Consider the following 27,245-nt stretch of genomic DNA (forward strand, 5'->3'; position numbering starts at 1 on the left):
TTTTTTTATATCATGGGAAAAGTAAATTTCCAAAGACATAAAGAACAATGGAATTTACAGATTAAAGAGAATCACACTTGAAGAGGAATGGAAGGCTATGTTGGGGGGCCATGTAAGATCTAGGTGGACCGTGGAACCTTGGAAGCCTCCAGCCACGTCTGCTGGGTCCAGTAACCAAATGTGGAGGATAGCCTTTGGAATTCCGATGTCGAGTAGGTGCTGCGGTAAACTTTCTTGCTTGCTATTTAAATTAAAAATTTATTTTGGACTGCTGTCTTAAAGATGTTGTATAATTGGGAGCGAGGTTAATTATGCATTTTGGGATTTGTTATAGTATTAAGGAACTGTAATCTTATGAATGTGCTTGAAATCTTTTCTTTTGTTAATAAATGTTTTAATTTAGTTTTTAAAATCTCTAATGGTGCTCGTGGACTCATTACTTCTGAATTCAGTGCACAAATCTTCTCGTAACAAATACAAATTGCAAAACCGTTGTGATAGCGTGGCCACGTTTCCCTTGTGGATTTGGTCCGCCTGGCATACATCATCTGCTGGGATATGTCAGCTGGGGATTATAGAAAACTTTACTCTGTCATGACACTGTACCAGACACGATGCTGCATTTAGAATCAGCGTCATAAACTGACGCTGTTATAGAACAGAAGTTTAAGATAGTGGGCTCTCGGAATCATTGCATTTCATGGTCCAATGAGAGATCAGGTTGATTGATAGTTCTGATGAGAACTAACGTCAATTTTCTTTTCAATTAATGGCAGATATGAGCAGGGTGTGAAGTCACACAAGCATGGCTGACGCCAATTGGCCCTGCAGTGGATGACCCCACAATGCTTTCCGCACGTCACTGCACCGAGATTGGTTATTACCCGCATTGATTCAGGAGCGGGAGATCATGGGCTGTCTCCATTCTCTCCTGAGCGGTGAAATTTGTGCCGCCTTTGAGACTGACTCAGGACTGTGACACCGAGGGAGCGAGTCCTTGGCATCATAAAGGGGCCGTGCGCCCACTGAGACTGTCCGAGACTGAGGAACGGACCGAGAAACTGGGAAGCAGTGGTTAAAAGTAAATGCAGCTAAGAGGGGAGAGATGTCCTGAATAGTTGAGTGGTAGAGGGTGGGAGAGAGACTGGAACAGGGAAAGAGATTAAACACGAACTCCACCCATTATTAAATATCATTCCGAGCCCTTCAGACGGGTAAGCAATCCTTCCCTGGGAACTTGGGTTCAAATCCCAACATGGCAGCTTTTGGAATGTGAAATCAATTAATAAAGTTTTGAATTGAAAGCTTCACTCAGTAATGATGACTATGACAACTATCATTAATTGTCATTAAAAACCCATCTTCCCCTCTAATTTCCTTTGGGAAGGAAATCAGTCATCTTTACCCAGCCTGGCCTGTATGTTACTCCGGACTCACAGTAATGTGGTTGATTCTTAATTGCCTTCTGAAATGCCCTAGGAAGCCAAACAGCTGAAGGGCAATTAAGATAAGAAACAAATGCTGGCCTTGCCAGCGACACCCAATCCCGTGAAAGAATAACGAGAAAAAAAAGCTTTACTCTGTATCGAACACCTGCTGCACCGACCCTGGGAGTGTTTGATGGGACGGTGTAATGGAAAATTTCTTCCTCCATACACTGCCCTTTGATGAAGCGGAGCCCTGCTGTTTACAATTGCCTGCTATGTGACTGTGACAGACCAGAATATGACTGAAATCACCGAGGTTCTCCTCGCGGTGCAATCATTCTGCCTCTGGTGTTTGCCATTAAAAGGCAGAGATCAAGGTCCCTTTACACGGATTCGCCGCTGGGTGGCGCAGTGACTCTTTTACCGAAGGGCCTTGGGTTCAAACACATCCCAGGCAGGACTGATGAAAAATACCTGTTTGGGAAAAGGGGGAGAACCGTGTAACAGGAAAAGTGGAGCAGTGTCTATCGGCTTGGGAAAAGGAGTTCAGCAAAGGCATAGTTCGTTTCACATAACAATTTCAGGGAACATTTACAGATAAGTTTATTTTAAAGTTAACTGAAGTGAATATAATGACTGAGAGTCACACTGAGAACAGAACACGTTCGCTCTGAGCTGCCAGCTGCATGTACAACTGTAACAGACACCAGAAGGAGAAAACAGGAGCTCATCGTAAAGGGAAGGGGACAATTGTGAATGAGGAAACTGAGAAGTTACTTATTTACACAGGGAATTCAAACTATAGAGAAATTATAAGCTACCATTACAATACAGCCATAATTACATCGCACATTTCAAACAGGAAATCAGAAATACCCTCATGATTGTCTCAGTTACAGAATCGGAATCACAAACTGAATGTATTTCACATTTAGAGTCATCAAGAGGACATATTTTAAATTCGGAATACAGAGAACTTAATAAAGCGCTAAAAAAAACCTATGGTGTCCAAAATTCAAACGATCAATTGATTGTAAAAGAGGGTAAAATAATGAAGCAGATGTTTATGATCTGGGGTATTTATGTTAAAGTTTTAATCAATGAAACATTGAGAGATTTTTCAAACTGCTCCTGTCAGTTTGAGGTGTGAGAGGATTGAATCTTCTCACCTTCACCAGAGTGACTGCAGCGCTGTAGGATATGCTCAGGAAGAACAGGATTATGAATGTGGAAGCGGTTGTCCAGATGTTGCCGTTATCATCCTCAGAGTCTTCAATCCAGGTGCGGTCGGTTGAATCTATGGGGATATAACGCAGGAAATATAATTAGATTGTTTATTAATCCTGGATTTCTTACTGTTGTTTTATATCCTCTTTTCTTTTTCTTAAGCTATTAAGCTATTCTCTAGTTTAATGTTCAATGTATATCTATTGTTAAGTTCATGACGCTCAGCAACCTATCCCCATAACTATCGCCACAGCTGTTCTTCCTTAACATTCATCATGTAGTCCATGTCGAAAAGTATGACAATTTTTTTTCAGTATCAGTTCATTTTCGAACAATTTCATACGACCTATTATTGGAGAATATTATGATGGATATCGAGAGTGGTTCATGAGCTACTTTTTTGGAAACTGTGAACATTGCTGTTTAAAAGCTCGGATGTGAGTTGCCATTATGTTTATTTATTTGTAATGGAAATATTTGGCACGTCAGTAACTTAAATCAATTTCTCAGCAAGAACAGTGCTTCAGTGCGTTTGTCGGGTCATTGTGTAATAGGGACAACTTCGGTGGATATGTCCTTTAAAAAGTACGTATGAACAATGTTCTCATCAATAGGCTGACGTTTTTGTTATGCTTTAGCGTTTGTGTATCTGTGCATGAGTATCTCGTGCATTACATTACTCTTTGTTTTTTTTCCATATTTGTATACGAGTGTTAATGTGTGTGTTCATGTGCCAGTGTTGATTTGTGCATTTGTGTGACTGCGTATACTTTGTGTTTCTGTCAATGTGTATAATGAATGTGTTATTATGTGTGTTTATGTGTTGGAGTCTATATTTATTTATGAATGCCTGTGTTAGTGTGTGTTTATGCGTTCATGCCTGCTAATGTTTGTGTTAATGTGTCTATTTGTATTCCAAGTGTGTGTCAGTATCTTAATATTTGTGTCTCCTTGAGTGTCCGTGCGTGTGTGTGCGTGTGTGTGAAAAGTGCATTTATGTGTTTGTTGATTTCTGTAAGAATGTATTGATGTGCCTTTATGCCTCCATGTGTTCCCGTGTGTATGAGTATGCAATTTTTGTGTCGACATGTCTGTTCATCTATTTGTTTGTGTGCCATTGTGTAGTTTGTTAATGTATGTCAATGTATGTGTGTTAATGTGTGCCCTTACGTCTAAATTTCTGTCATTGTGAATGTGTGCTAATGCATATGTTAATGGTTACAATTGTGCTTCGTGTACTTTTGTGAGTCTGATTGCCTGATTTTATATGTTTGCCTTTGCGACTGTTTGATTATGTGTGCCTGTGTATATTTGCCTGTGTGCTTGCATGTGCGTGTACTTGTATGGATCTCTGTACTTGTGTGTGTGTTTGTATGTGTGTGTGTATCTCTGTATATGTGTACCTTTGTCTGTGTGTGTACTTGCATGTGTGTTTGTGTGTGTGTTTGCCTGTGCATGTGTGTGTGCATTTGTGTGTCTGTGTGTGTATTTGTCTGCGTGTGTATTCATATGTATGTGTAAGTGTGTGTGTTTGTGGATGTGTATTTGTGTGTGTGTATGTCTCTATGTGTATGTATGTATTTGGTTGTGTGTATTTGTGTGCGTATGTGTGTTTGTATGTTTGTGTATCTATGCATGTGTACGTGCATGTGTGTGTGTGTATGTGCGTATTTCTGTGTGTATGTCTGTGTGTGTGTGTGTGAGAGTGTGTCTGTGTATTTGTGTGTAAACGTGTGTATCTGTAAGTTTGTGTCTGTGTCAGTTGTGTGTAGTTTTATCAGTTGTATGTATTTTTAGAATTGGTCCAAGTTCCATAAAACTCAGTAAGAGAACATTGAAAACCCATAGAGGATTCAATCACCAGTTTAGATTTGGATTATGTGAATTCAATGCTAGCATAAGATTAACAGGAACAATGGTGCTAAAACTTTTTGGCCAGTAAGCTGACTTGTACTGTTGGCAACTGAGTCCTTGCAGTAGAGATCCGTTCCCTTCCCGATTCAATGCTCGGGGAATAGGAGTATAGTGAATTAATAGTCTCCCTCTCTCTTGTCGGTGAAGCAATTTACTTTTGGTTTTCTTTGCTAAGGAGTTGGAGGTAAACTGGGTTAACTAATAACCTTTCCCCCTTCTCTTACTGGGGAATTGGAGCGACAGTGGATAACTTATGCCCCGCCCCTTCTTTGCTGGGGAAGTCGAGGGACAGTGGGTTTACTTCACCCTCTGTTGGGCAAGTGGAGATACAGTGGGTTAACAATTTCACTTTCCCTTCTCTCTGTTGGGGAAGTTGGGGGTCAACAATTTCCCTTCTCCCTCTCCCCGATGAGGGATTGTTGATAAATGTTCCTGTGTGACCCTCACTTCAGTTCCCAGTGGGTGTGATGCAGCAGCTTAAAGCTGACATCCATTTTAAAGGGATGGACAATAAGAGAAGCAGGAACACCGAGATCTAAATGTGCCGTGATTGTCGGAAATGGGAAATTGTCAGATTTCTCCTCAGTGGGAGGAGAGTTAGTGAAGTTATTTTGCGGAATCCCGTAATGAATGAGCTTTACTCTGTTTCCAACCCAGGGTGTATCTGAGCTGGGAGCACTGGGTGTGCAAGACTTGGGTCTGGGCCCTGTAAATATCGGATTTTAACTAAACAGGTCTAACATTAGCAAAAGTGGGAAACAACATTAATTAAGCGATTGTGAATTTAAATCACGATTGCAGAAAAGGACTTTATTATTTTTTATTGAAGTTTGAAATATAAACGAGAGATTCTCATTGACATGAATTAACGGTGTCCATCAGTGCAAGGGAAATGTTCACAAAACTCGGTTTACCGCTGGATTTATCAACCGTTCTGTTGATGATCTTCAAGGGGATCGCTTCATGTCCCACTACACAGGAGTAAGAAGAGCCGCTGGCCCACTCCTCCGCTGCAATGGATAACAGGCTGTACATGAAGAAGGAGCTATTGCCGTTCTCTGCCACCACCTCGGTGTTCTTGTAGTTCCCAGGATTCACTGGCTTGTCATTGACGGTCCACTTGACGAAGATCTCTCGCGGGGAGAAACCTCTCACTAAGCAGCTGAGGGAGACGAATCTCTGAGCGGAGACATCTTCTGCTGAGGGCAGGAGGACAGATACGGACGGTTCTCGCGGATTATAACCTGCATAAAAATTACAATAACTGTTAATAAGCTGGACAATTTCAGAGCCAAAAAAAAAGCGCTGCTTAGAAGTGAGAGAAATGGGGTTTGTCTTGAATCTTAAGGGTTTCCATTTTCCACTTTGAGATCTGACTGGTTTTCCAGCTCGGAGCAGAGTTGGATGTCTAAGAAATTGGGGTCTTCAAAAACTGCTATTTTCTGGATAATAACGAACCTTTAAAGGATTTGCTAACTAGTATGGATTCTCTTTCTGTAAACAGGGTTTCTAAACACTTTGACCTTGAAACAATCTCAGTTCAGGCTGCGATGTTGACATTCCTGAGCTGGTAGGCTGGAGTCTTGTGCACCCCATCGTCTATGCAAATGTTTAGAAAGGACCAGGATGTGAGCATCAGCATGATATAAACTTAAAATCTGACCTCGAGCAGGGGGACGAACAGGAAGTTGGGGATGTGGTAACCACCCTGACACTTTGGGTACATGTCCTGTAACCATTGGTCAGAAAAGTTTGCATTGGTAATTGACACTGGGTAAGTTAACAGCCCTCAGATAAAGGTTATATTAACAAGTGCTCAAGCACAGGGCCTAGGTCCTGGTGGGGCCATATGCTGGTGAGTTGTCGTGGTGAGGTTGCAATGCCCGTCGGCAGCTGCCTTCCTCAAAACGGCCAAGGAGGAGGAGGAAGGTGAGATCAATTCACTTTGTGCCAACCATTTGTCCGCCGCCTGGGTCCAGTAAACTGCTGTCAGCTGTCACCCGTCGTATACGTTTCCGGTCTAATGAATTCCTGCATCATGCCTAAACTGTTGTTTCTTAATAAACTTTTTAAAAATCTTAAATTTCCTGATGACCAGCCGACTGTCCTTTTAGGCATTTTGGCCCCCGAATCCAACGACTTACAGATACAATCCTTTTATCTGAGAACAGAAGAAGTTGGATTAGAAAGTTGCTTAAACTTTACAGCACAGAAAAAGGCCATTCGGCCCACCTAGTCTGTGCTGGTGTTTAAGCTCCACACCAGGCTCCTCCCACCTTAATTCATCTAAACCCAATAGCACAGCCTTCAATTCATTGTTCATTCATTTACTTATCAATTTCCCCCTTAAAGTCTACAGGCCCAGAGCGTTTAATTAGTGAAATTGCCAATCAGAGTAGGCCATTAATACACTGGATACGAAATATTGACCCTAGCACTTACCCTGGAAATAGACACAATGAGTCACTTATTGCTTCAATCTCACCGCTCACCTCTCTTGTGGAAGGAACTTCTCAAAGGAGTCGGCAGATCCTGATGGCTCACCACGCAGTAGAACTCTGCCCCACTCAGCCAGGCTTGTGTCGAGATGTTTACGTTGCTGACCACGCTGCTGGGATCCTCTCCCGACTGGACGGCAATCTCTGATTTCAAAGGTTTCTTTTCTTGGGTCCAGGACACGAGAGCTCCATAAGGAGCATTAGAAACGATGCAGGTCAAGGTCACCGTCGCCTCCAGTAAGACCTGTTCTATTGACGGTGGCAGTAGAGTAATTGTGGGATCGTTGAGGCAGTGGGAATCATCTGTGAGACAGAAATGAAAATCAACCAAAGGTTCACCTTCAAAACCAGGACATCAGTATTCAGCCTTCACTCTCCAAAGGAGATAAATCACCTTGAACATATCAACCTCTAACTATCGTCTTTAATCTTTACACAATACAAAGCCAGCTTGGTCTGTGTAAATTGTTCTCATAATTTGAGTCGTTCAGCCCCGGAAACATTCTAATGAATCTGCGTTGCCCCAGTCCCAACACAAATATAGCATTCCCGAGCCCTGGAATGCAGTACTGAACGCCGCTTTATGAATAGGGTGGATGCACTTTCCAACACTATCCCAAAGCGGTAACAGTTACGGAAATGGGTTTGTATCTCTTACCAGGTCCGGTGGTGTTTCGACTTTGGGTGACACCTTGATGAGTGACCTGACAGGTATAGACCGCGTCGGTGAACCGTTCCCCAGCGGAGACTTTCAGCCGACTGGTCGCCGAGAAGTTCCCGTTCCCGTTCACTTCAAAGGCGGGAGAGGTGACAATTCCTGAATCCATGGGTTGTCCATTCTTCAGCCACTTCACGGTGATTGACTTTGGACGGAAACCGATGATTGAACAGACGACGGTTGCAAATTTGTTGATTCTGATTTCTTCCCGGGAACTCACGGTGAGGAGAACAGTTGGAGGGAAGATCTCAATTGGAGAACCTTCAAGAAACACAGGTTAGACATTTCTTGCAGAAGAAATTGATAACTGATACAATCAGTTACACTGTAACAGGCTCTTTGCGGTAAATTGACACTAACCTGGATTTCCCAGAGGTCAGAACTATGTAGAGCACAATAAATGCGTTATAACCAAGGCCCTATACAAGTTAATCACAACCTTTCTGTTTCTCACAGGTTCCCCAACACTTACATTGCATTCCAATGCTCTTGTCTGAGCCGATGTGTCGAACCTCGCAGTTGATTTTGCTGCATTCCCCCTCTGACTCGGTGATGGTTAACTGGCTGCTCAGGGTATAGGTTCCCTTGTGGTTTCTCACTGACGGGTAAGTCTTAAATCCAGTGGTGATCGGCTGCCCATCTTTCTTCCAGGTCAGGCTGGTGATTTCTGGGGAGTAGTCCATCGCCAAACAGCCGTAGGTGACGGAGCCGTCGGTGTTGTGTTGCTGACAGGGGGAGACCAGGCTGTAGAGAATGGGCGAAGATGGTGTCCCTGGGAAAGAATGGCCGATTGAACAAGTGAGACTCTGTGAGTTGTGGTCATTAAGCAACCAAACAACTAAAAATTTGACTATAACTATAAACATATCCTAACATACTCCAACTAAAACCTATATCGACATTTGAACTTCTATTATTTCCATCATTTGGTCATCCTCACCTGTCGATTCCCTCTTCAGAAACCCACACCTCTTTCTCCGCCTCTAACACATTAATAAAACAATTTGATACCATCCGAATAATGTACCTTTCATTGGATTAAAGTAGAAGAGCAGAGGATTTTCCCCATTATTTCGGCCACAGTTTATTTCTCAAACAGCAGCACTTTGTATCATTTAAATCATTGCAGTTTTGGAAATTGGCTCTGTTCAAATTGACTGATGCCCCCTCCCCTCTCCATGTCCCCGCTAAACAAAGAATAGCAACGACCCTTCGAAAGTACCTTTGTAGTGGTACCTATATAATGACCATAGAACTCTAAACTGAATACCAGTTACAGTAAGTACGACATTTTCCAATCGTATGTACATATGAACATGCGGATCAGGAGCAGGAGTAGGCCATTCGACCTTTCGAGCCTCCTCCATCATTCAATACGATCATAGCTGATCTGATTGTGACGTTAACTTCACATTCCCGCCTACTCTCCGCTCACCTTTGACTCCCTTGTCAATGAAGAATCTCTCTACCTCTGCCTTGAAATATTAATGACTCCATCTCTCTTCGGGGAAGAGAGTTCCAAAGTTTCACGACCCTTTGAGAGGGAAATAAAACCCCTTCATTTCCGTCTGAAATGGGAGACCTCTAACTTATAAATTGTGTTCCCTGTTTCTAGTCTCTCCCACAAGGGGAAACATCCTTTCAGCATCCACCTGTCAATTCCCCTCAGGATCTTATATGTTTCAATAAAATCAGCTCTCATTCTGCTAAACTCCAATGGATACAGGCCCAGCCTATCCAAACTTTCCTCATAAGATAACCGACAACACCTCTCAGCATCAGTTGAATGAACATTCTCTGAACAGCTACTAATGCTTTTATATCCTATCTTAAAGGAGGCCGAAACTGCACACAGTAATTCAGACGAGGTCTCACCAACGCCTTGTTAAACTTTAGCAAAACATCCTTGCTTTTATATTCTATTCCCTTGTAATAAATGACAACATTCCCTTTGCCTTCCTCATCACTTGCTATTCCTGTATTGTAACTTTTTGTGATTCATGCACCAAGGGATCCAGATCCCTCTGTACTTCAGGGTTCTGCAATCCCTCTCCCTTTCAATAATATGCTGTTTGTGTATTCTTCCTGCCAAAGTGGATAAGTTTATATTTTCCCACATTGTACTGTATTTGCCATATTTTTGCCCGCTCACTTAACCTATCGAAATCCCTTTGCTGACCCTTTATCTCCTCTTCACAAGTTACTTTCCTACCTACCTTTCACAGAATCACAATATCACACAGTGCAGAAGAGGCCCACCGACACGTGAGAAACACTTGACCTACCTACCTAATCCCATTTACCAGCACTTGGCCCATAGCCTTGAATGTTTTGACGTGCCAAATGCTCATCCAGGTACTTTTTGAAGGATGTGATGCAACCCGACTCCACCACCCTCCCAGGCAGCGCATTCCAGACCGTCACCACCTTTTGGGTAAAAAAGTTTTTCCTCACATCCCCCCTAAACCTCCTGCCCCTCACCTTGAACTTATGCCTCCTCGTGACTGACCTTTCAACTAAGGGAACAGCTGTTCCCTTTCCACCCTGTCCATGCCCCTCAAAATCGTGTACCCAAGATCAGGCCGCCCCTCAGTCTTCTCTGCTCCAACGATAACAACCCAAGTCTATCCAAACACTTTTCAAAACTTAAATGTTTCATTCCAGGCAACATCCTCGTGAATCTCCTTTGCACCCCCTCCAGTGCAATCACATCCTTCCTATAATGTGGCGACCAGAACTGCACACAGTACTCCAGCTGTGGCCTCACCAAGGTTCTATACAACTCCAACATGACCTCCCTACTTTTGTAATCTATGCCTCGATTGATAAAGGCAAGTGTCCCATATGCCATTTTCACCACCCCACTAACATGCCCCACCGCCTTCAGAGATCTATGGGCACACACGCCAAGGTCCCTTTGTTCCTCAGAATTTCCTAATGTCATGCCGTTCATTGAATACTTCCTTGTCAAATTACTCCTTCCAAAGTGTATCACCTCACACTTTTCAGGGTTAAATTCCATCTGCCACTTATCGGCCCATTTGACCATCCCGTCTATATCTTCCTGTAGCCCAAGACACGCAACCTCACTGTTAACCACCCGGCCAATCTTTGTGTCATCCGAAAACGTACTTATCCTATATCCTTAACTATGTCGTTTATATAAATGACAAATAATTGGGGATCCAGCACAGATCCCTGTGGTACATCACTGGACACTTGCTTTCAGTCACTAAAGCATCCTTCTGTCATCACCCTCTGTCTCCTACAACTAAGCCAATTTTGAATCCACCTTATCAAATTACTCTGTATCCCATGTGCATTTGCCTTCTTTATAAGTCTCCCATGTGGGACCTTGTCAAAGGCTTTGCTGAAATCCATATAAACTACATAAACAGCACTACCTTCATCTACATACCTGGTCACCTTCTCAAGAAATTCAATCAAATTTGTAAGGCATGACCTCCCTCTGACAAAGCCATGCTGACTATCCCTGATAAAACTTTGCCTCTCCAAGTGTAGATAGATTCTCTCCTTCAGAATTTTCTCCAATAGTTTCCTTACCACTGACGGGAGACTCATTGGTCTGTAGTTCCCTGGCTTATCTCTACAACCCTTCTTAAATAGCTGAACCACATTAGCTGCTCTCCAGTCGTCTGGCACCTCCCCCGTGGCCAGAGAGGAATTAAAAATTTGGGTCGGAGCCCCTGAGATCTCCTCCCTTGCCTCCCTCAGCAGTCTGAGACACAAATCATCCGGACCTGGAGATTTGTCCACTTTTAAGCCTGCCAACACCACCGATACCTTGTCACTCCCTATATTAATTTGCTTAAGAACCTCGCAGTCTCTCTCCCCGAGTTCCATACCTTCATCCTCATTCTCCTGGGTGAAGACGGATGTGAAATATTCGTTCAACACTCCACCGATGTCCTCTGGCTCCACCCATAGATTCCCCCCGTGGTCCCTAATGGGCATTACTCTTTCCCTGCTTATCCTCTTCCCATTGATATGCTTATAGAATATCTTGGGATTTCCCTACCTTTACCAGCCACAGCTTTCTCATATCCCCTCTTTGCTCTCCTAATTGCTTTCTTAAGCTCCACCCTGCACTTTCTGTATTCTACCTCCGCTGATTTGCTTCCCTTGTACCTGCCAAAAGCCTCTCTTTTCCTTCTCATCATAACCTGAATATCCCTGGTCATCCATGGTTCTCTGGGCTTGTTACTCCTTCCTATCACCCTAGAGGGAACATGTTGAGCCTGTACCTTCCCCATTTCCTTTTTAAACGCCCCCTACTGCTCCTCTGTAGACTTACCCACAAGTAGCTGCTCCCAGTCTACCTTGGCCAGATCCTGCCTTATTTTACTAAAATTTGCTCTCCCCCAATCCAAAACATTTTTTTGCAACTTGTCTCTTTCTTTGTCAATAACAAGCTTAAATTGTACCATGTTGTGGTCGCTTTCACTAAAATGCTCCCTCCCCCTCCCACCACCACCTCAGCCAGCTGTCCACCTTCATTCCCTAGAATTCGGTCCGGCACTGCGCCGTCCCTTGTTGGACTCTCTACACATTGATCTAAAAAGTTCTCCTGTACATATTTCAAGAAGTCCACTCCATCCAAGCCCTTAACACTATGTCCATCCCAATTAATGCTGGGAAAGTTGAAATCACCTAATATAATTACCCGATTGCTATTGTTTTTACACACCTCCGCAAATTGCGCACATATTTGCTCCTCTATTTCCCGTTTACTATCTTATTATTTATTATAATAAACACCTGAGAATGTGGCTGCCCCTTTTCTATTCCTAAGCTCTACCCACAAAGCTTCATTCGATGCCCCCTACAAGATATCGTCTCTCCTTACTGCAGTAACTGTCTCCTTATCTAATAATGCAATGCTTCCTCCTCTTTTACCCCTCCCCTGTCTTGGCTGAAGATTCTATATCCCGGAATGTTGAGCTGCCAATCCCACCCCTCGCTCAATCATGTCTCCATGATGGCTATGATATCACAATTCCACTTGTCAATCCTCATCCTTAACTCATCCATTCACCTTGTAACACTCCTGGCATTAAAGTAGAGGCCATTCAGCCTTTCCTTACTCCCTTGAAACTTAATGCAGCTGTACTCCCTCTCACTTGATTGTTTTACTGTATTATTATGTGTCCCTTTTCTGCTAATATTCTGTGTCCCGGGCACTGGAAATGTCCCCGGCTTCCCACATGGAGCACGAGGAGCACACCACGGCTTTGAGATCTCCTGCCATGACTTATCCCTATAAATTAAATCTTTGTGTCATCAGAAAATTTATCAAGCATTCATTTGGTCCCTTCATTGAAGTAATTTATATAAATTGTAAATAGTTGAGGTCCCAGCACTGATCCTTGTGGCACTCCACTTGTTGCATCTTGCCAATCTAAAATAACCAATTTATCCCTATTCTCTGTTTCCTGTTAATTAACCAAACTTCTGCTGATATGAATAACATGCTGATATGTTACCCCTGATACCATGAGTTCTTATTTTGAATAGTAACTTTCTCAAATGCCTTCTGGAAACCCAAGTACAGCACATCCCCAGGTTCTCCTTTATTCACATTCCTTGTTACTTCCTCAAAGGCCTCAAATAAATCAGCCAAACATGATTTCCCTTTCAAAAAACCATATTGATTCTACATAATTGCATTTGGATTTTCTAAATTACCCGTGATAAATTCCTTAGTGCTAGATTCCAGCATTTTCCCTTGGCAGATGTTAAGATAACTGGCCTGTTGTTTCTTGATTCTCTTTCCCCCCTTTATTTGATATATGAGCCTCATTCACTATTTTACAATCTGACGGGATCTTTCTTGAATCGAGGGAAGTTTGGGAAATTAAAAGCAATGCCTCTGCTATTTTAGCAGCCACTTCTTTAAAGCCAAAATATTTGTCCAACTTCTCTGCCCATTTCCTTATTTTCGATTGTTACAGCCTTGTCCAATCTGTGGCACGTGGTTGGGTTGTGGCCTCAGGAGCCATTATTCAAAATGTCTGTAAAGCGGTTGAGTGGAGTTAAAGATAGATGTAAGGAGTTCCTCGAATCACAGTTCCTCGAACTCCTCGAATCACAGGCTGGTCCTCTATCCCATTAGTTGCGGATAGGCTCACTAGCGAGCCTATCAGCAGGAAACGTGAGAGAGAAACAGATTGTGATTGGAGAGGCAGTGAATATCGGCAGGGGAGAAGGGCAGAGAGCCGCGAGGCAGCGCACAAATACATTGTCTCCCTTCCATCCCAGCCACAGAGCGCCTTTCCCCAGGAATGGAAAGGATTTCAGGGGGACGAGAGACAATAAGGGAGAGAGAGAGAGAAAGTGGGGCACAGGGGGCCTGGGGCCTCGATTCGCAATTGCTTTCCCCAGGCTCTCCCTGCTATCGCCTGGCTCTCTGACCTTTCCCCCGGCACTCTGCCCTTTCCCTCGGGTATTTGCTCTTTCCCCCGGCTCCCTGAGCTTCCCCCCACACTCCCATCCCGGCTCTCTGCCTCTTCCCCCGGCTTTCTTCCCTTTCCCCCAGCTCTCTTCCCTTTCCCCCGGCGTCTCAGCCCTTTCCCACGGCTCTCTGCGCTTTCCCACGGCCTCTCAGCACTTTCCCACGGCTCTTTGCACTTTCCCCCGGCTCTCTTCCCTTTCCCCCGGCCGCTCTGCCCTTTCCCACGGCTCTCTGTGCTTTCCCACGGCGCTCTACACTTTCCCCCGGTTCTCCGCCCTTTGCCCCTCCTGTCTGCCCATTTTCCCCAGCCCCTCTGCGCTTTCCCCCGGCACTCTGCTCTTTCCCCCGGCTCTCTTCTCTTTCCCACGGCCTCTCGGCCCTTTCCCACGGCTCTCTGCGCTTTCCCACGGCTCCCTGCGCTTTCCCAAGGCTCTCTACACTTTCCCCCGGTTCTCCGCCCTTTGCCCCTCCTCTCTGCCCATTTGCCCCGCTTTTTCTGCACTTTCCCCCTTCTCTCTGCCCTTTCCCCCTTCTCTCTACTCTTTCCACCCCTTTTCCCCCGGCTCTCTTCCCTTTCCCCTGGCTCTCTTCCCTTTCCCCTGGCTCTCTGCGCTTTCAGCCGGCTCCCGGCGCATTCCCCCCGGCCTCTCTGCGCTTTCCCACTTCTCTCAGCCCTTTCCCCCTTCTCTCAGCCCTCGGCCCTCGGTCCTTCCCCCCGGCCTTCGGTCCTTCCCCCCCGGCACTCGGCCCTTTCCCCCCGGCCCTCGGCCCTTTCCCCCCGGCCCTCGGCCCTTTCCCCCCGGCCCTCGGCCCTTTCCCCCCGGCCCTCGGCCCTTTCCCCCCGGCCCTCGGCCCTTTCCCCCCGGCCCTCGGCCCTTTCCCCCCGGCCCTCGGCCCTTTCCCCCCGGCCCTCGGCCCTCGGCCCTTTCCCCCCGGCCCTCGGCCCTTTCCCCCCGGCCCTCGGCCCTTTCCCCCCGGCCCTCGGCCCTTTCCCCCCGGCCCTCGGCCCTTTCCCCCCGGCCCTTGGCCCTTTCCCCCCGGCCCTCGGCCCTTTCCCGCGGGCTCTCGGTCCTTTCCCCAGGCCCTCTGCCCTTTACCCCGGCCCTCTGCCCTCTCCTCTTCTTCCCTGAGTTCCCTCCCACCCCACCCCGCCTGGGCACTCTGTCCTTTCCCCTGGCTCTCAGCCCCTTCCCCCGGCTATTTGAGATTCCCCCCCACCCACCGCCCCGGCTGTCTGCCCTTTTCCGCCGGCTCACTGTCCTTTCCCCCCGGCGCTCCACGCTTTCCACCGACACTCGTCATTCCTTTTCAGCCCTGCTCCACTTTCAGGCATTTCAAGGCCTCAGGCCTCGCTTCCAGGTCTCCCTTCCCCGCAGCTCCCGCCCTCCCATCCTCCCACCCACCGATTTAGGAAAAGTGATTGAGTGTGTAAGCGTGTGCCTGGGTGACCGTGTGAGTGTGGCCGAGTGACAGAGTGAGGGTGGGTGGGTGAGTGAGGGTGCATGAGTAAGGGTGAGTAAGTGAAGGGGTGAGTAAGGGTGGGTGGTGAGTAAGCGTGGGTGCGTATCTGAATGTGAGTGAGTGAGTGAGAGTGGATGAGAGAGTGAGGGTGGATGATTGAATGAGGGTAGATGAGTGGGTGAGTGAGGGTTGGTGGGTGTATGAGGGTGGGTGAGTGGGTGAGTGCGGGTGGGTGGGTGGGCAAGAGTGGATGAGTGATTGAGTGCGAGTGAAGGTAGGTGAGTGAGGGTGGGTGAGTGATTGAGGGTGAGTGATTGAATGTGAGTGAGGATGAGTAAGTGATGGTGAGTGAATGAGGGTGAGTGAATGAGGGTGAGTGGGTGAGTGAAGGTGGGTGAGTGAGGGTGAGGGTGGGTGGATGACTGAGGGTGAGTGAGTAAGAATGAGTGAGTGAGGGTAGGTGAGTGTGGCTGAATGAGTGAGTGAGGGTGAGTGAGTGTGAGTGAGGGTGAGTGAGTGAGAATGAGTGAGTAATTGATGCTGAGTGAATGAGGGTGAGTGAATGAGTGAAGGTGGGTGAGTGAGAGTAAGTGAGTGAGGGTGAGTGAGGGTGAGTGAGGCTGGGTGGGTGACTAAGGGTGAGTGAGGGTCAGTGAGTTAGGGTAGGTGAGTGTGGTTGAGTGAGTGAGGGTGAGTAAGTGAGGGTGGGTGAGTGCGAGTGAGTGTGTGAGAGTGAGTGAGTGAGTGTGGTTGAGTGAGTGAGGCTGGGTGGGTGAGGGTGGGTGAGTGAGTGAGGGTGAGTGAGTGAGGGTGGGTGAGTGAGAGTGAGTGAGTGACAGTGAGTGAGTGAGGGTGAATGAGTGAGGGTGGGTGAGTGAGGGTGATTGAGTGTGAGGGTGAGTGAGTAACGGTGAGTGAGTGAGGGTGAGTGAGTGAGGGTGGGTAGTGAGGGTGAGTGAGTGAGGGTGAGTGATTGTGGGTAGTGAGGGTGCCCAGGTGCTGCAGGCTCATCAAGGCAATGTTTCTCCAGATGATTTTCCGCTCCGGCTCAGCTTTCCGTTGCCTGTTGTCCACAGCCGATCTGGGGGTTCCTCCATTTGGCTCCACCACCTCCACCTCCTCCTCTTCCTCTCCATCGATCTTGTTCCGATTCTCCATATTGATCAGCTTCCAGTAACACCGGCTGTGTAAAGTCAGGCAGCAGTGTAGATCCCTGGCCAGCTGCTTTAATGCCGATGCCTTTCTTTGAGAAACCCGTGTCAGTGTGCGAATAGGCAGACGGAGGGGGCTGGAGGGGAAGGTTACAGCAAAACCAGGATGGGCCGTGCAGGCATCTTGCACCAAGTGTGCACCAGTAATGGGGACCCAGGCAGCTATGGTCTCCGCCATATCCCTCCCCTTTCCTTGTTTCTTTGTGTCTGGTTCAGCACATGGAAATTCTCTCCATACATGGTGATGTCATCTGTTTAATTTCATTTTACACCAAAAGACATCAGAAATGGAACAATGAACACGCATGCAGCTTCACGGATTTTCAATCTACAATTGGTATTTTCAGCCCACTTCTGTGTGTGAGAATGTGTGTGTGTGTGCGTGAGAGAGGGAGAGAGAGAGTGTGTGTGTGTATGTGAGAGTGTGTGTTTGAGAGAGGGAGAGTGTGTGTGTGATAGGGCATATAAGTGTGGGAGACAGAGTGTGTGAGATAGAGAATGTGTGTGTAAGTGGGAGAGAAAGTGTGTGTGTGAGAGAGAGAGGGAGAGAGAGAGTGTCTGTATGTGTGTGTGTGATAGGGAGCATACGTGTGTGAGAGGGAGAACATGTGTGTGTGTAGAAGAGAAAGAGTGTGTTAGGGAGAGAGTGGGTATGTGTGTGTGAGTGTGTGTGTGTGCGCGTGCCAGACAGAGAGGGAGTATCTGCGTGAGAGAGAGAAAGAGAGAATGAGAGAGAGTGTGTGTGCGTCAGAGAGAAAAAAGTGTGTGCATGAGAGAGAATGCGTGTGTGTTTGTGTGTGTACATGATAGAGAGAGAGAGAGAGAATGAGGGTGTGTGTGTCAGAGAGAGTGTGAGAGAGTGTGTGTGTGTGGGAGAGAGGGTGCATGTGTGTGTGAGAGAGTGCCTGTGCATAAGAGAGAGGGTGTGTGTGTGTGAGAGAGAATGAGTGTGTGAGTGCATGTGTGTGTGTGAGAGAGTACATGTGTGAGAAAGAAAGGGTGCCTCTGTATGTGAGAGATAGTGTGCACGTGTGTGTGAGAGCGTGCGTATGTGAGTGAGAGTGTATGTATGTGAGAGTATATGTGTATGAGAGAATGCTAGTGTCTGTGTGTGAGAGTGTGTGTGAAAGAGAGAGGCAATGGGTGAGGGACAGAGTGAGTGTGTGTTAAGAAGAATTTGCGTGTGAGAGAGAGAGACTGCGAGTGTGTGAGAGGGTGTGAGTGTGTATGTGTGAGGGAGAGAGCGAGTGTGTGAGAGACAGAGTGTTTGAGAGAGAGAGTGTGAGTGAGGGTGTGTATGAGAGAAGTGTGTGTCAAAGAATGAGCGAGTGAGGGTGTGTGGGAAAGAGACTGAGTGTGTCGAGGTTGATCAGCCATGATTTTATTGGATGGAAGACAGGCTCGAAGGGCCGAATGTCCTCCCTGTGCTCCCATTTCTGCCATTCATTCCTCCCCCTGCAGGCAGCAATCCAATGACTCAGTTTTTGATGGAGGCTCCTTTTCCTCAAATCCCCCGCGGCTGGTTATTTGGAGCGGGAGCCTGGTCATTGTCCATTTCAGTCGTTTAAATAACTCGCAGCCTCTGATCAGATCAGAACAGGCGCTGCTCTCTGGAGCCTCACTGTCACTCCCTGATTCTGTTTGTTCTGAAATTGTGCTCAAGTCTGGTCACTCGTATTCAATGATTTTCTGATACTTAACATGCTGAAACATAATTAATTTATTAACATTTATACATGTTCTCCCCAGGAATATTGTTAAAAACAATGAACATGCGACATTTCAACCGAAATGACGCAAGTTCGTGCATTCCACCTCAGAAACCGTGAAGCCAAACGCCAGCTTAAAGTAATCTGGTGTGGCCAACACTGACGCATTGCGAGCACCCTATCTACTTAGGAGTCACCCTTGACAGATGCCTCACCTTCAAGAACCACATTGAAAAGACAAAGGCAAAAGTGAGCGCACGAAACAACATCCTGAATAAGCTCACTAACACAAAATGGGGAGCAAGCTCGAAAACATTGCGAACCAGTGCACTTGCTCTTTGCTATTCCACTACCAAATACACCTGCCCTGCATGGGAAAGATCTACTCATGCTAAGGAGATGGATGCCGTTCTGAATGCAGGCTGCCGACTTATCACAGGTTGTTTAAAACTAACAAACACCAACAGCCTATATATCCTGGCGGGTATCGCTCCCCCGATATGAAAAGAATGGTAGCCAGCAAGAAAGAGCGACTCCATCAAACATCAGATGAGAGGCACCCTCCACATGGTCATACACCTACACCCAGCCGCCTAAAGTCAAGGAAGAGCTTCATGAACAGTGTTGTTCCATTACAATCAACCCCATCTGAAGCCCACATCGCCTTGTGGAAAGACCGGCTCGCCAGTCTCGAACAACGCCCAGTGATGGAAATTCTACCGGATGAAAGCCTTCCCCCAGGAGCTAATTGCAACTGGGCAACCTGGAAGTGCCAGACTTGCGACTGGTGTAGGTCGTTCAAAGGTGTCACTAAGCAAATGGGGATATACAACCAGCCCTACAACTTGTGAATGGTGAACTGAGCCACAGACCTTGCAACATCTTCTGCAATGCCTATCGCTAGAGGAACCCTGCACAGTTGCAGATCTTGCCGAATTCAACAACAAGGCACAAAAATGTGTCCAGTTCTGGCTGGGCCATGTATAGACTGTCCGTGGACACGATAAGAAGAATTTCAACCGAGCAATGGAACAATTTATTTTCACAGATCTGGCTCGAGAACTCACAGCCAGTTAGTTCGATGCTGATTCAGTTTGATTGACCTCTGCGGGGAGAAGACTCTCAGGTCAGGAACAGGACAAGTTAAGATATGGATTAAAGCTCCCACTCTTCCCCCGGTACACTCCTGTCATCAGCTGCAAGGGTGGGATTCAACAGGAAGCCGTCTCTCCACTGAGCTGTCAAACACTACGGGTCAGGTACAGCACCAGTTTGATATAAAATAAAGCTCCCTCTACATTGTTCCATCAGATATGCCCAGGGGATGGTTCAGCCCGGTTTTGATATAAATGCTGTGGCTGCAAGAGCCGGTCAGAGGCTGGGAATTCTGTGGCGAGTCATTCAACTCCTATCGTCCAAAGGCAACTCACCGTCTACAAGGAATATGTCAGGACTGGGATTGAATAGTTTCCACTTATCTCAATGAGTGAAACTTCAAAAAACCCCAAGGAATTCGATACCATCCAGGGCAACATAGCCCGCAAAATTGGCACCCCATCCACCACCTTAAACATTCACTCCCTCCCGCATCGACGCACAGTGGTAGCAGTGTGTGCCACATATAAGACGCGCTGTAGCAACTCGCCAAGACTCCTTCGACAGCATCTTCAAAACCCACGACCTCTCCTAACTAGAAAGACAAGGCCAGCAGGTGCTTGGGAACACTGCCACCTGTATGTTCCCCTCCAAGACACCCACCATCCAGACTTGGAACTATATCACTGTCCCTTCAACTGTCACGTCCTGGAACTTGCTTCCTAAAAGCACTGAGTGTACCTGCAGCTATTCAAGGAGGTGGCATATCAAGACTTCCTCAAGGAACAATTAGGTATGGGCAAAAAATGCCAGCCTTGCCAGTGACCCCAACATCCAATGATAGGATTAAAAATAAGGTACAGATTAATTTCTTCCTTCACCCTGTCCCATTAAATAGGCCAAGGACTACTACAGCATGGATTAAAATAGAATAAAACACTCTCTGCATTGCCTAACTGAACACTCTCACGACAGATACATCGCTGGTTTAAAATCGACATAATCTCATTCGACAGTCTGTCTGTCGTTTCTCAATTGTTTTTTCAGACTGTCACAATCTGCGTTAGGTACATCATTTCTGAGGCGCTGAGCCAAACATGAAATCAAGCCTTCACATTTCTCACAGATACAAGTTTTTTGAAAAAATAAATCAAATTGCACTTACTGAAATATAGGAGAGCGAACCAGAAGGTTAACAACCAGCCAGGAAGATTCCTGGTCCCAGCACAGTGACCACGTGCACAGAAACAGAACAGACACAAATGGTGCAACAAGCGAGTTCCCAGCAGATCGATCTGTTCAATCTGTCCATTTCATTCAAGCTGTTTGATTCTAATTGATCAATGGTCAATTTACTACAATTATTCTATAAATTCTCTGAAATTAATCTGATTTTCATTTCAAAACTCCCTTTGAAGTCCATCTAATTCTCCCTGTCTGCCTCAAATCTCCAAACAATGTAAGATTTAAGTTCCCCTGAAAATGAGTGCAGCAAATATTACATATTCAGGATAATTTGGTATCCGCAACAGAGACTCAATGACAGGGTAAGAATTAAACAAATCAGGAAACACTCGCATTGAAAACCGATTACCCACTGATTTGATTTGATTTTAGATATAAATGTAACAAATAAAATCATCGAGGCGAAACACCTTATCGAGCTGAGCACAGCTGAGTGAGAAAAGTATTCTTTTCTAAATTCATTTTGGATACAATTAAATATTCTCCCCATACTTTGAGATTTCGCATTCACTATGACTATTTGATTGTTGGAGTTCATTTATGTTGAATTAATTATCACTAATATTATATTGTAAGTTAATTATCTTGTTATTGTCAATTCATTTTCTTGTTAGCTGATTTCTACTCTATAATATTAAAAAACGATTTTCAATAATTGAAAGTTCGTTTCTCCCTGTTACTTTGTGAAATAATTGGGGTTTATTTAAATCTACCTTACACTGAAACAATGTTCAATAATAAACTTCAAATTACTAGTTGGAAACATTCAGGCAAGTATGTCACTTTTAGTTAAACCTAATCACTGTTTACTTTTTAACGCTTACTTCTGCTGCTCTGTTTTAACCAACAAAATTCTAAACTATGCGTGTTTCTGAACGCATTGAGAAATCATAAATTCCATCTATTCTCATCGAGTAATTCATACGACGAGCTTATGAGTGGAATATTTGAAATATTTTCAAATCTGCCGGGGTCACATCGCATTAACTGTCGATGAGCTGTAACATAATCTGTTTGCTAAAACGAGTCTCTCGAGTTTATAAATTGTCTTAACTCGAAATTATTTTAAAAAAGATTGTTCCTGGCAGTTACTTTTTATCAATACAAGTGCTTCCTAGATTTAATAGCTCAGGCATTTAAAAAATATTTTACTCCCGCAATTCACCCAATCTCTACAATTTAATTATTAAATATGTTGTTCGTTGAAAGAAGATCCAAATTGATCAGTATAAAACTTGATGAGAACAATTCATTCAGATCACCTTCGACAATGAAATATAATAAGCAAAGTGATAGGAGATTTTGTTGTTAAATTTAATATTTAATAAGGATTAAGCATGAAGCTTAGTTATAATCTGTTCTTCGCCTATACTTTCATCCTGTGTACAGCACATCTATGGAAGACAGGATGTTTTTATTAAATTCAAAACTAACATTAATGTTTGAAATTAAATTAATCTGTTCGAATTTCAAGCTTTTACTTGTCAATCTCTATTCATATGCAGTCTGCACCTTCCTGCAGTTTAAAAAAATATAAGATCAATTCCTTTACTACCAGAGACCTTTAGAAAACTGTTTAAGAAGAGATTAGTGACAAGTATCTGACTATCCAAATCCCAATGACATTGAAGGAATAATATGGTTACGGCTGCACAGAAAGAATGTAATAACTGGATAGACATATTGCCAAACTGCAACGTCAAACTCTTCTTTAAGTCAATGCAAATGTTATCAGGGATATAAAAAATAATTCAAAATATCTTGTGAAACTGAACAATTCTGTAGAGTCAGTATATTCTTATTGAATTTTCTTCATGCATAATCACAAAATTCTCCCAGCCTAAAAACTTTCCCGATCATGTTAATTGTGCGCAGTGCACAGCAGAATTGTGAAAGGCGATTAATGATCAATTATGTTCATATGAAAGCTGTTCAGTCAATATGGAGAAATGTTACCACATTATAATTGTTTGAATTATATTAATCTTATTCTACCATTTGAAAACGTGTTAATTATGTAGTTTCTGACTGCAGTAACGAATTATGTTCTGAATGAACGCCATAATCCGTGGTTTAGTTTAATCTGCAATTATCAATTAAAATCAAAACAAAATGTTCTAACACATCTTTAAACGCTTGTTCCCCATTTCTGAAGTCTGTCTGTTCTCTGCCTACAATCGCGCTTCAAGCAGATACAAACGCCTAGACTGTTTCCAATCAACCTCAAAACGTGTAACCGCTCAATGTCACCGAGTTTAAACAATGCAGGAACAATGCAGAACCGCCAAACCGTTTCACAAATTCTACTAATTCAAAGTCACCCAGGCACACACTCTCCTCAGGAGAAAAATACCAAATCACATCACTGAGGGGCTGAAACCCGTTCCATGGAGAAGCAGCTCAATTCTACAAACACTTCCAACAGTATCCAATGTAACATTGCAAGAAAATCTCAATATCGAATCCAGACAAACCAGAACGTCATCAAATGAATGAATAATTAAACTAGACAGAAATATGGAATAATGGCAACAGCATTGTGAGTGTTCGGAACATGTTCAATAAATTAATGTTGAAACTTAAGCATATTTTGTTAATATTGGGTTTGATTTCAAACATATTTAAACACTTGTGCAGGAGATGGCAAAACCCGCAGCCATTAGATGTCACCGAGATTAATCATTGCAGAAACGTCAAACTGTTTTAACAGACGTTGGATATTTCAAGTAACCCGGGCACACATTACCCTCAGCAGATAAACACCAAATCACAACAACCAAGGACCGAATCCCTCAGCAGCACTTTTTGGCAAGACACAGCGGAATTATGTAACTCAATTTCAGCAGAATCGCATGAAACATTGTAAAAAAATCTGCACACAGAATCCACCAAACCCACGTTTCAGTGAACGAATAAATTATTAAAATAGACAAAAATATAAAACAAAGGCTCAAATAAAACAATTATCAAATCAGTGCATGGCTCTTACCTGCAGTCACCGTCACCATTGTCCCTTGTCCCCAGTAGCTCATAGCGTCACAGTGTTAAATTCCCTGGGCTGTACCATACGAAAACTGTCCCTACGCAAAAAAGACAGTTATTTTAAATATTCATAAGTCAGGGGCAAAGTAAGGTCACGATGAATCTTTACGAAATTATACTTGTGTTTGTAAATATATTTAGCTATTCATCAATGACCCTCATGTTTTATATTTCACAGAGTAACAAATTAACATGTTATTGAAATCACCAACTGATGAATGCATAATTATCACAGCTTTTCTATCTTAAACCATGTTTTTTGGGCAGTACTGGACATAAATAATACTTCACTGTAAATATAACAGGATTGTAAAAGAGAGCACTGACCCAGGCAGACTCAATTAGTGCTGAGGGGTTCTTGTATTGACAGTAACTGCTGTGCCATCCCGTATATCACAGTGAGATATACCATGTCAAATACTGCGGCAGACTGTTAATTGTAAATACAGAGATTTAATCGCACTGCGCTCTCAAAAACCTGATTCCGACTCGCCTAAGAGTGAATCAGTGAGATATTTCAGCTTGTACTGGGCATTATATTCATAAATGTGATTGGAATTCTTTTAAAACCTCTTTGCGGATTTAGCATGCCCATCAACACGAACAAAGTGGAAGAATTTTATATCTTTTTGCAAACCAATATTACCTCTGCTCATTATTTTACTTAAATTCCATTTTTTTGACGTTCCTGCTGTGTTAGAGATCACCAATTTAAACAAACTCCTTCTCTGAGTTTTTGTATGAGGATGTCGCTGTGCACAGCACTGTGACCCACTGTAGTACCACAGTGAAATACACCCGCACAGAAACTGCACCCACTCTGTTCAGTGCTGTCTCTCAATATTCACTTCAAATTGACGTTTACTTCCGATCTAGTTTAGAATTCAAGCAGCAATTTACAAAACTCAACGATCAGAGACCTCCGCCAAGTATCAAACATATCAAATTGAACGTTATATCCAGGTCTGTAATTGCGGAAACTGTTAACAGTAAATATAAACACAGCCAAAAGCTCAGCCCATTATTGGTTTGTTAGGTTTTTCTGTTAAATTTGCTGTTTTACTTTTGTCAGAAGCGGTTTGTTGTCTGGTTCTGATCATTACAGTTAATATTACATTTAAAGCAAGTGCTGACCGTCAGGTTATGATGGAAGTTGTTGAGTCCCTCTCGATCTGTTCTTGTTCGGCTCCTGCCCTGGTTCCTCTCGTTGTGGCCTCTTGCACAGTAATAGATGGCGGTGTCTTCAATCTTCAGGTTTGTCATGTCCAAGGAGAAGATGTTCCTTGAAGTGTCTTTGGATGCAGTAAATCGATTCTTAATTGCTGGGGCGTAGCTGTTGCTGGATGAACTATAGTAATAAACCAACCACTCCAGCCCCTGTCCGGGAACCTGTCGGACCCAGTGCATGTAAGCACTACCAAGATCGAAGCCGCTGGTTTAACATGTCAGTCTCAGGGAGCCTCCGGGACGCCCGGTCTCTGCCTGTGGCTGATACCATGGAATATCCGACTGGACACCTGTAAAAATATATCAAAAACCCCGAGGGTTAATCGTGGTGAAATGATTCCCGGCTCTGTAACATTCCAGAGAGAGATTAACACTGAAACAATAACAGTGAGAGGCTTGGACAATAAAAACTACTCACGGGATAAGAAAGTCAGCAACAAACTGAGAGAAATCGCCGACCTCATCCTTCTGGTCATTTGGGGAAAATGGTGCTGTCCAGAACTCAGTGAACAAACCAGCTCCCGGACTGTTGGATTGCGGCCCCAGTGAGCGGCATTTAAATACCCGGCAGAAGGGGGCGGGTTTCCAGGCGCCGCCTGTTGATTCCCTGGTGGAGGCGGCGACTGGATCCACGCCCCTCCTTCCACACCCCCAACAGAATGGACTCAGATATTTACAATAGGTTATTGTTAAAAGTGGACATTTTATCTGTATCGGGATATTTGGCTGAATGGCTTCATTGTAATGTCTCCTTTGGTTCTAATTGTGAAATTACAGTTGAGCATCTGTTAATAAAAACCTAATTCCATTGTAAATTAGTCCATTTATTTCTGCACTATCTCACAAGGGGTTGAATCTAAAAAAATAAATTACATTATCAGGGAATTAAGAGACTCTCAATCTGTGTTGCAGCAACTCCAGGTCTCTATCTCGTTACAGCAATTAAGTATCATCAGTCATCGGAATTATTATAGACTTATGCAACTAAATATGGGGGATGAACAAAGTGATTCTATTTACAGTGTGGATGGCTATCGCTGTACAGTTTGGGTGCCGAGGTAAGAAGAAACTCCTCACATTATATAATGTCTCTCCTTGCATTTCTCGAACTGCCCCTAACTCTAAGACAGCTCTGTGAAAATTAGCGGTGAAAGCCCGCCTGCCTCATAATTAAGCAGTAAGTTTACAGAGAAACAAAAACTTTACAACTTTTGACAGAGAAGTTAATGAATCAGAACGGACACGGAGATCAGCAAAATTATCCTTCAGCATCCAAATCATTGCAGCCAATTTGATTGGCCACCGGCTGTCCACTATTCACTGGTAATGGGAACACAGGGTATCAGGACTTTGCGGCATATTACACAATATGACAAGAATAAATGCTTTATCTTCCACTGAAGCGGGTCATGAACTGGTCATTTCTCCATTCATTGGCAGCTATGAGAGGGACAGTTAAATAATCGAAATCAGCACAAATTAAACTGCACAGTTCACGGTGCTAATCAGGTATAAGAGACACCTCAGGTTAAATGATGTGTACAACTCGGAGAATATTCAAGAAATTCCTGCGGGTTCAAGACAAATCTATGATTTTCTTTTAATTTAATTTATTTTAATTTTTTGCCATTCTACTCATCTCATTAGACTGGGGAATTGGGACCATCAACATCGCTCTCTCGCACTTCATGAAGTTCTTAATAAACCGGCTTTAATAACTGGAATGCCCTTTACTTAGAAATAATATAAATTAAATAATATATGATCAATTTAATATTTCCAGATCGTGTTTAATCTCAGTGAATACGGCATTCATTAAAATATTTTCTTAGATGAAAACCATCTATAATATTTCTTTCGTGTGCGACTGAAAGCAATATTGTTTGAATGGCTCAATCCCATTTTGTTCATTCATATCCAGGCTAATCTGCCCCACACAGTATTTGGCAGCAAGCCAGCCGGCTGCAGTCAGGGAGGCTCGAATGTCCAATGTTGTTTA

General features: G+C 44.3%; 1 protein-coding gene and 1 gene segment (V, D, J or C); one reads left to right on the forward strand and one right to left on the reverse strand.

Annotated features, from left to right (window-relative positions):
• Nucleotides 1-27,245, forward strand: part of LOC144697392 (uncharacterized) — a 558,602-nt gene that overhangs the window by 30,560 nt on the left and 500,797 nt on the right. The window lies entirely within an intron of this gene.
• On the reverse strand, nt 2,016-25,777 carry LOC144696941 (Ig heavy chain C region-like). The segment is given in 8 exon segments: nt 2,016-2,724; nt 5,483-5,812; nt 7,061-7,369; nt 7,725-8,045; nt 8,257-8,556; nt 23,967-24,057; nt 25,154-25,536; nt 25,665-25,777. Coding segments are annotated over 6 exon segments (1,503 nt in total).

Source organism: Cetorhinus maximus, chromosome 23, assembly GCF_964194155.1.
Source record: "Cetorhinus maximus chromosome 23, sCetMax3.hap1.1, whole genome shotgun sequence".
NCBI classification, from domain to species: domain Eukaryota; kingdom Metazoa; phylum Chordata; class Chondrichthyes; order Lamniformes; family Cetorhinidae; genus Cetorhinus; species Cetorhinus maximus.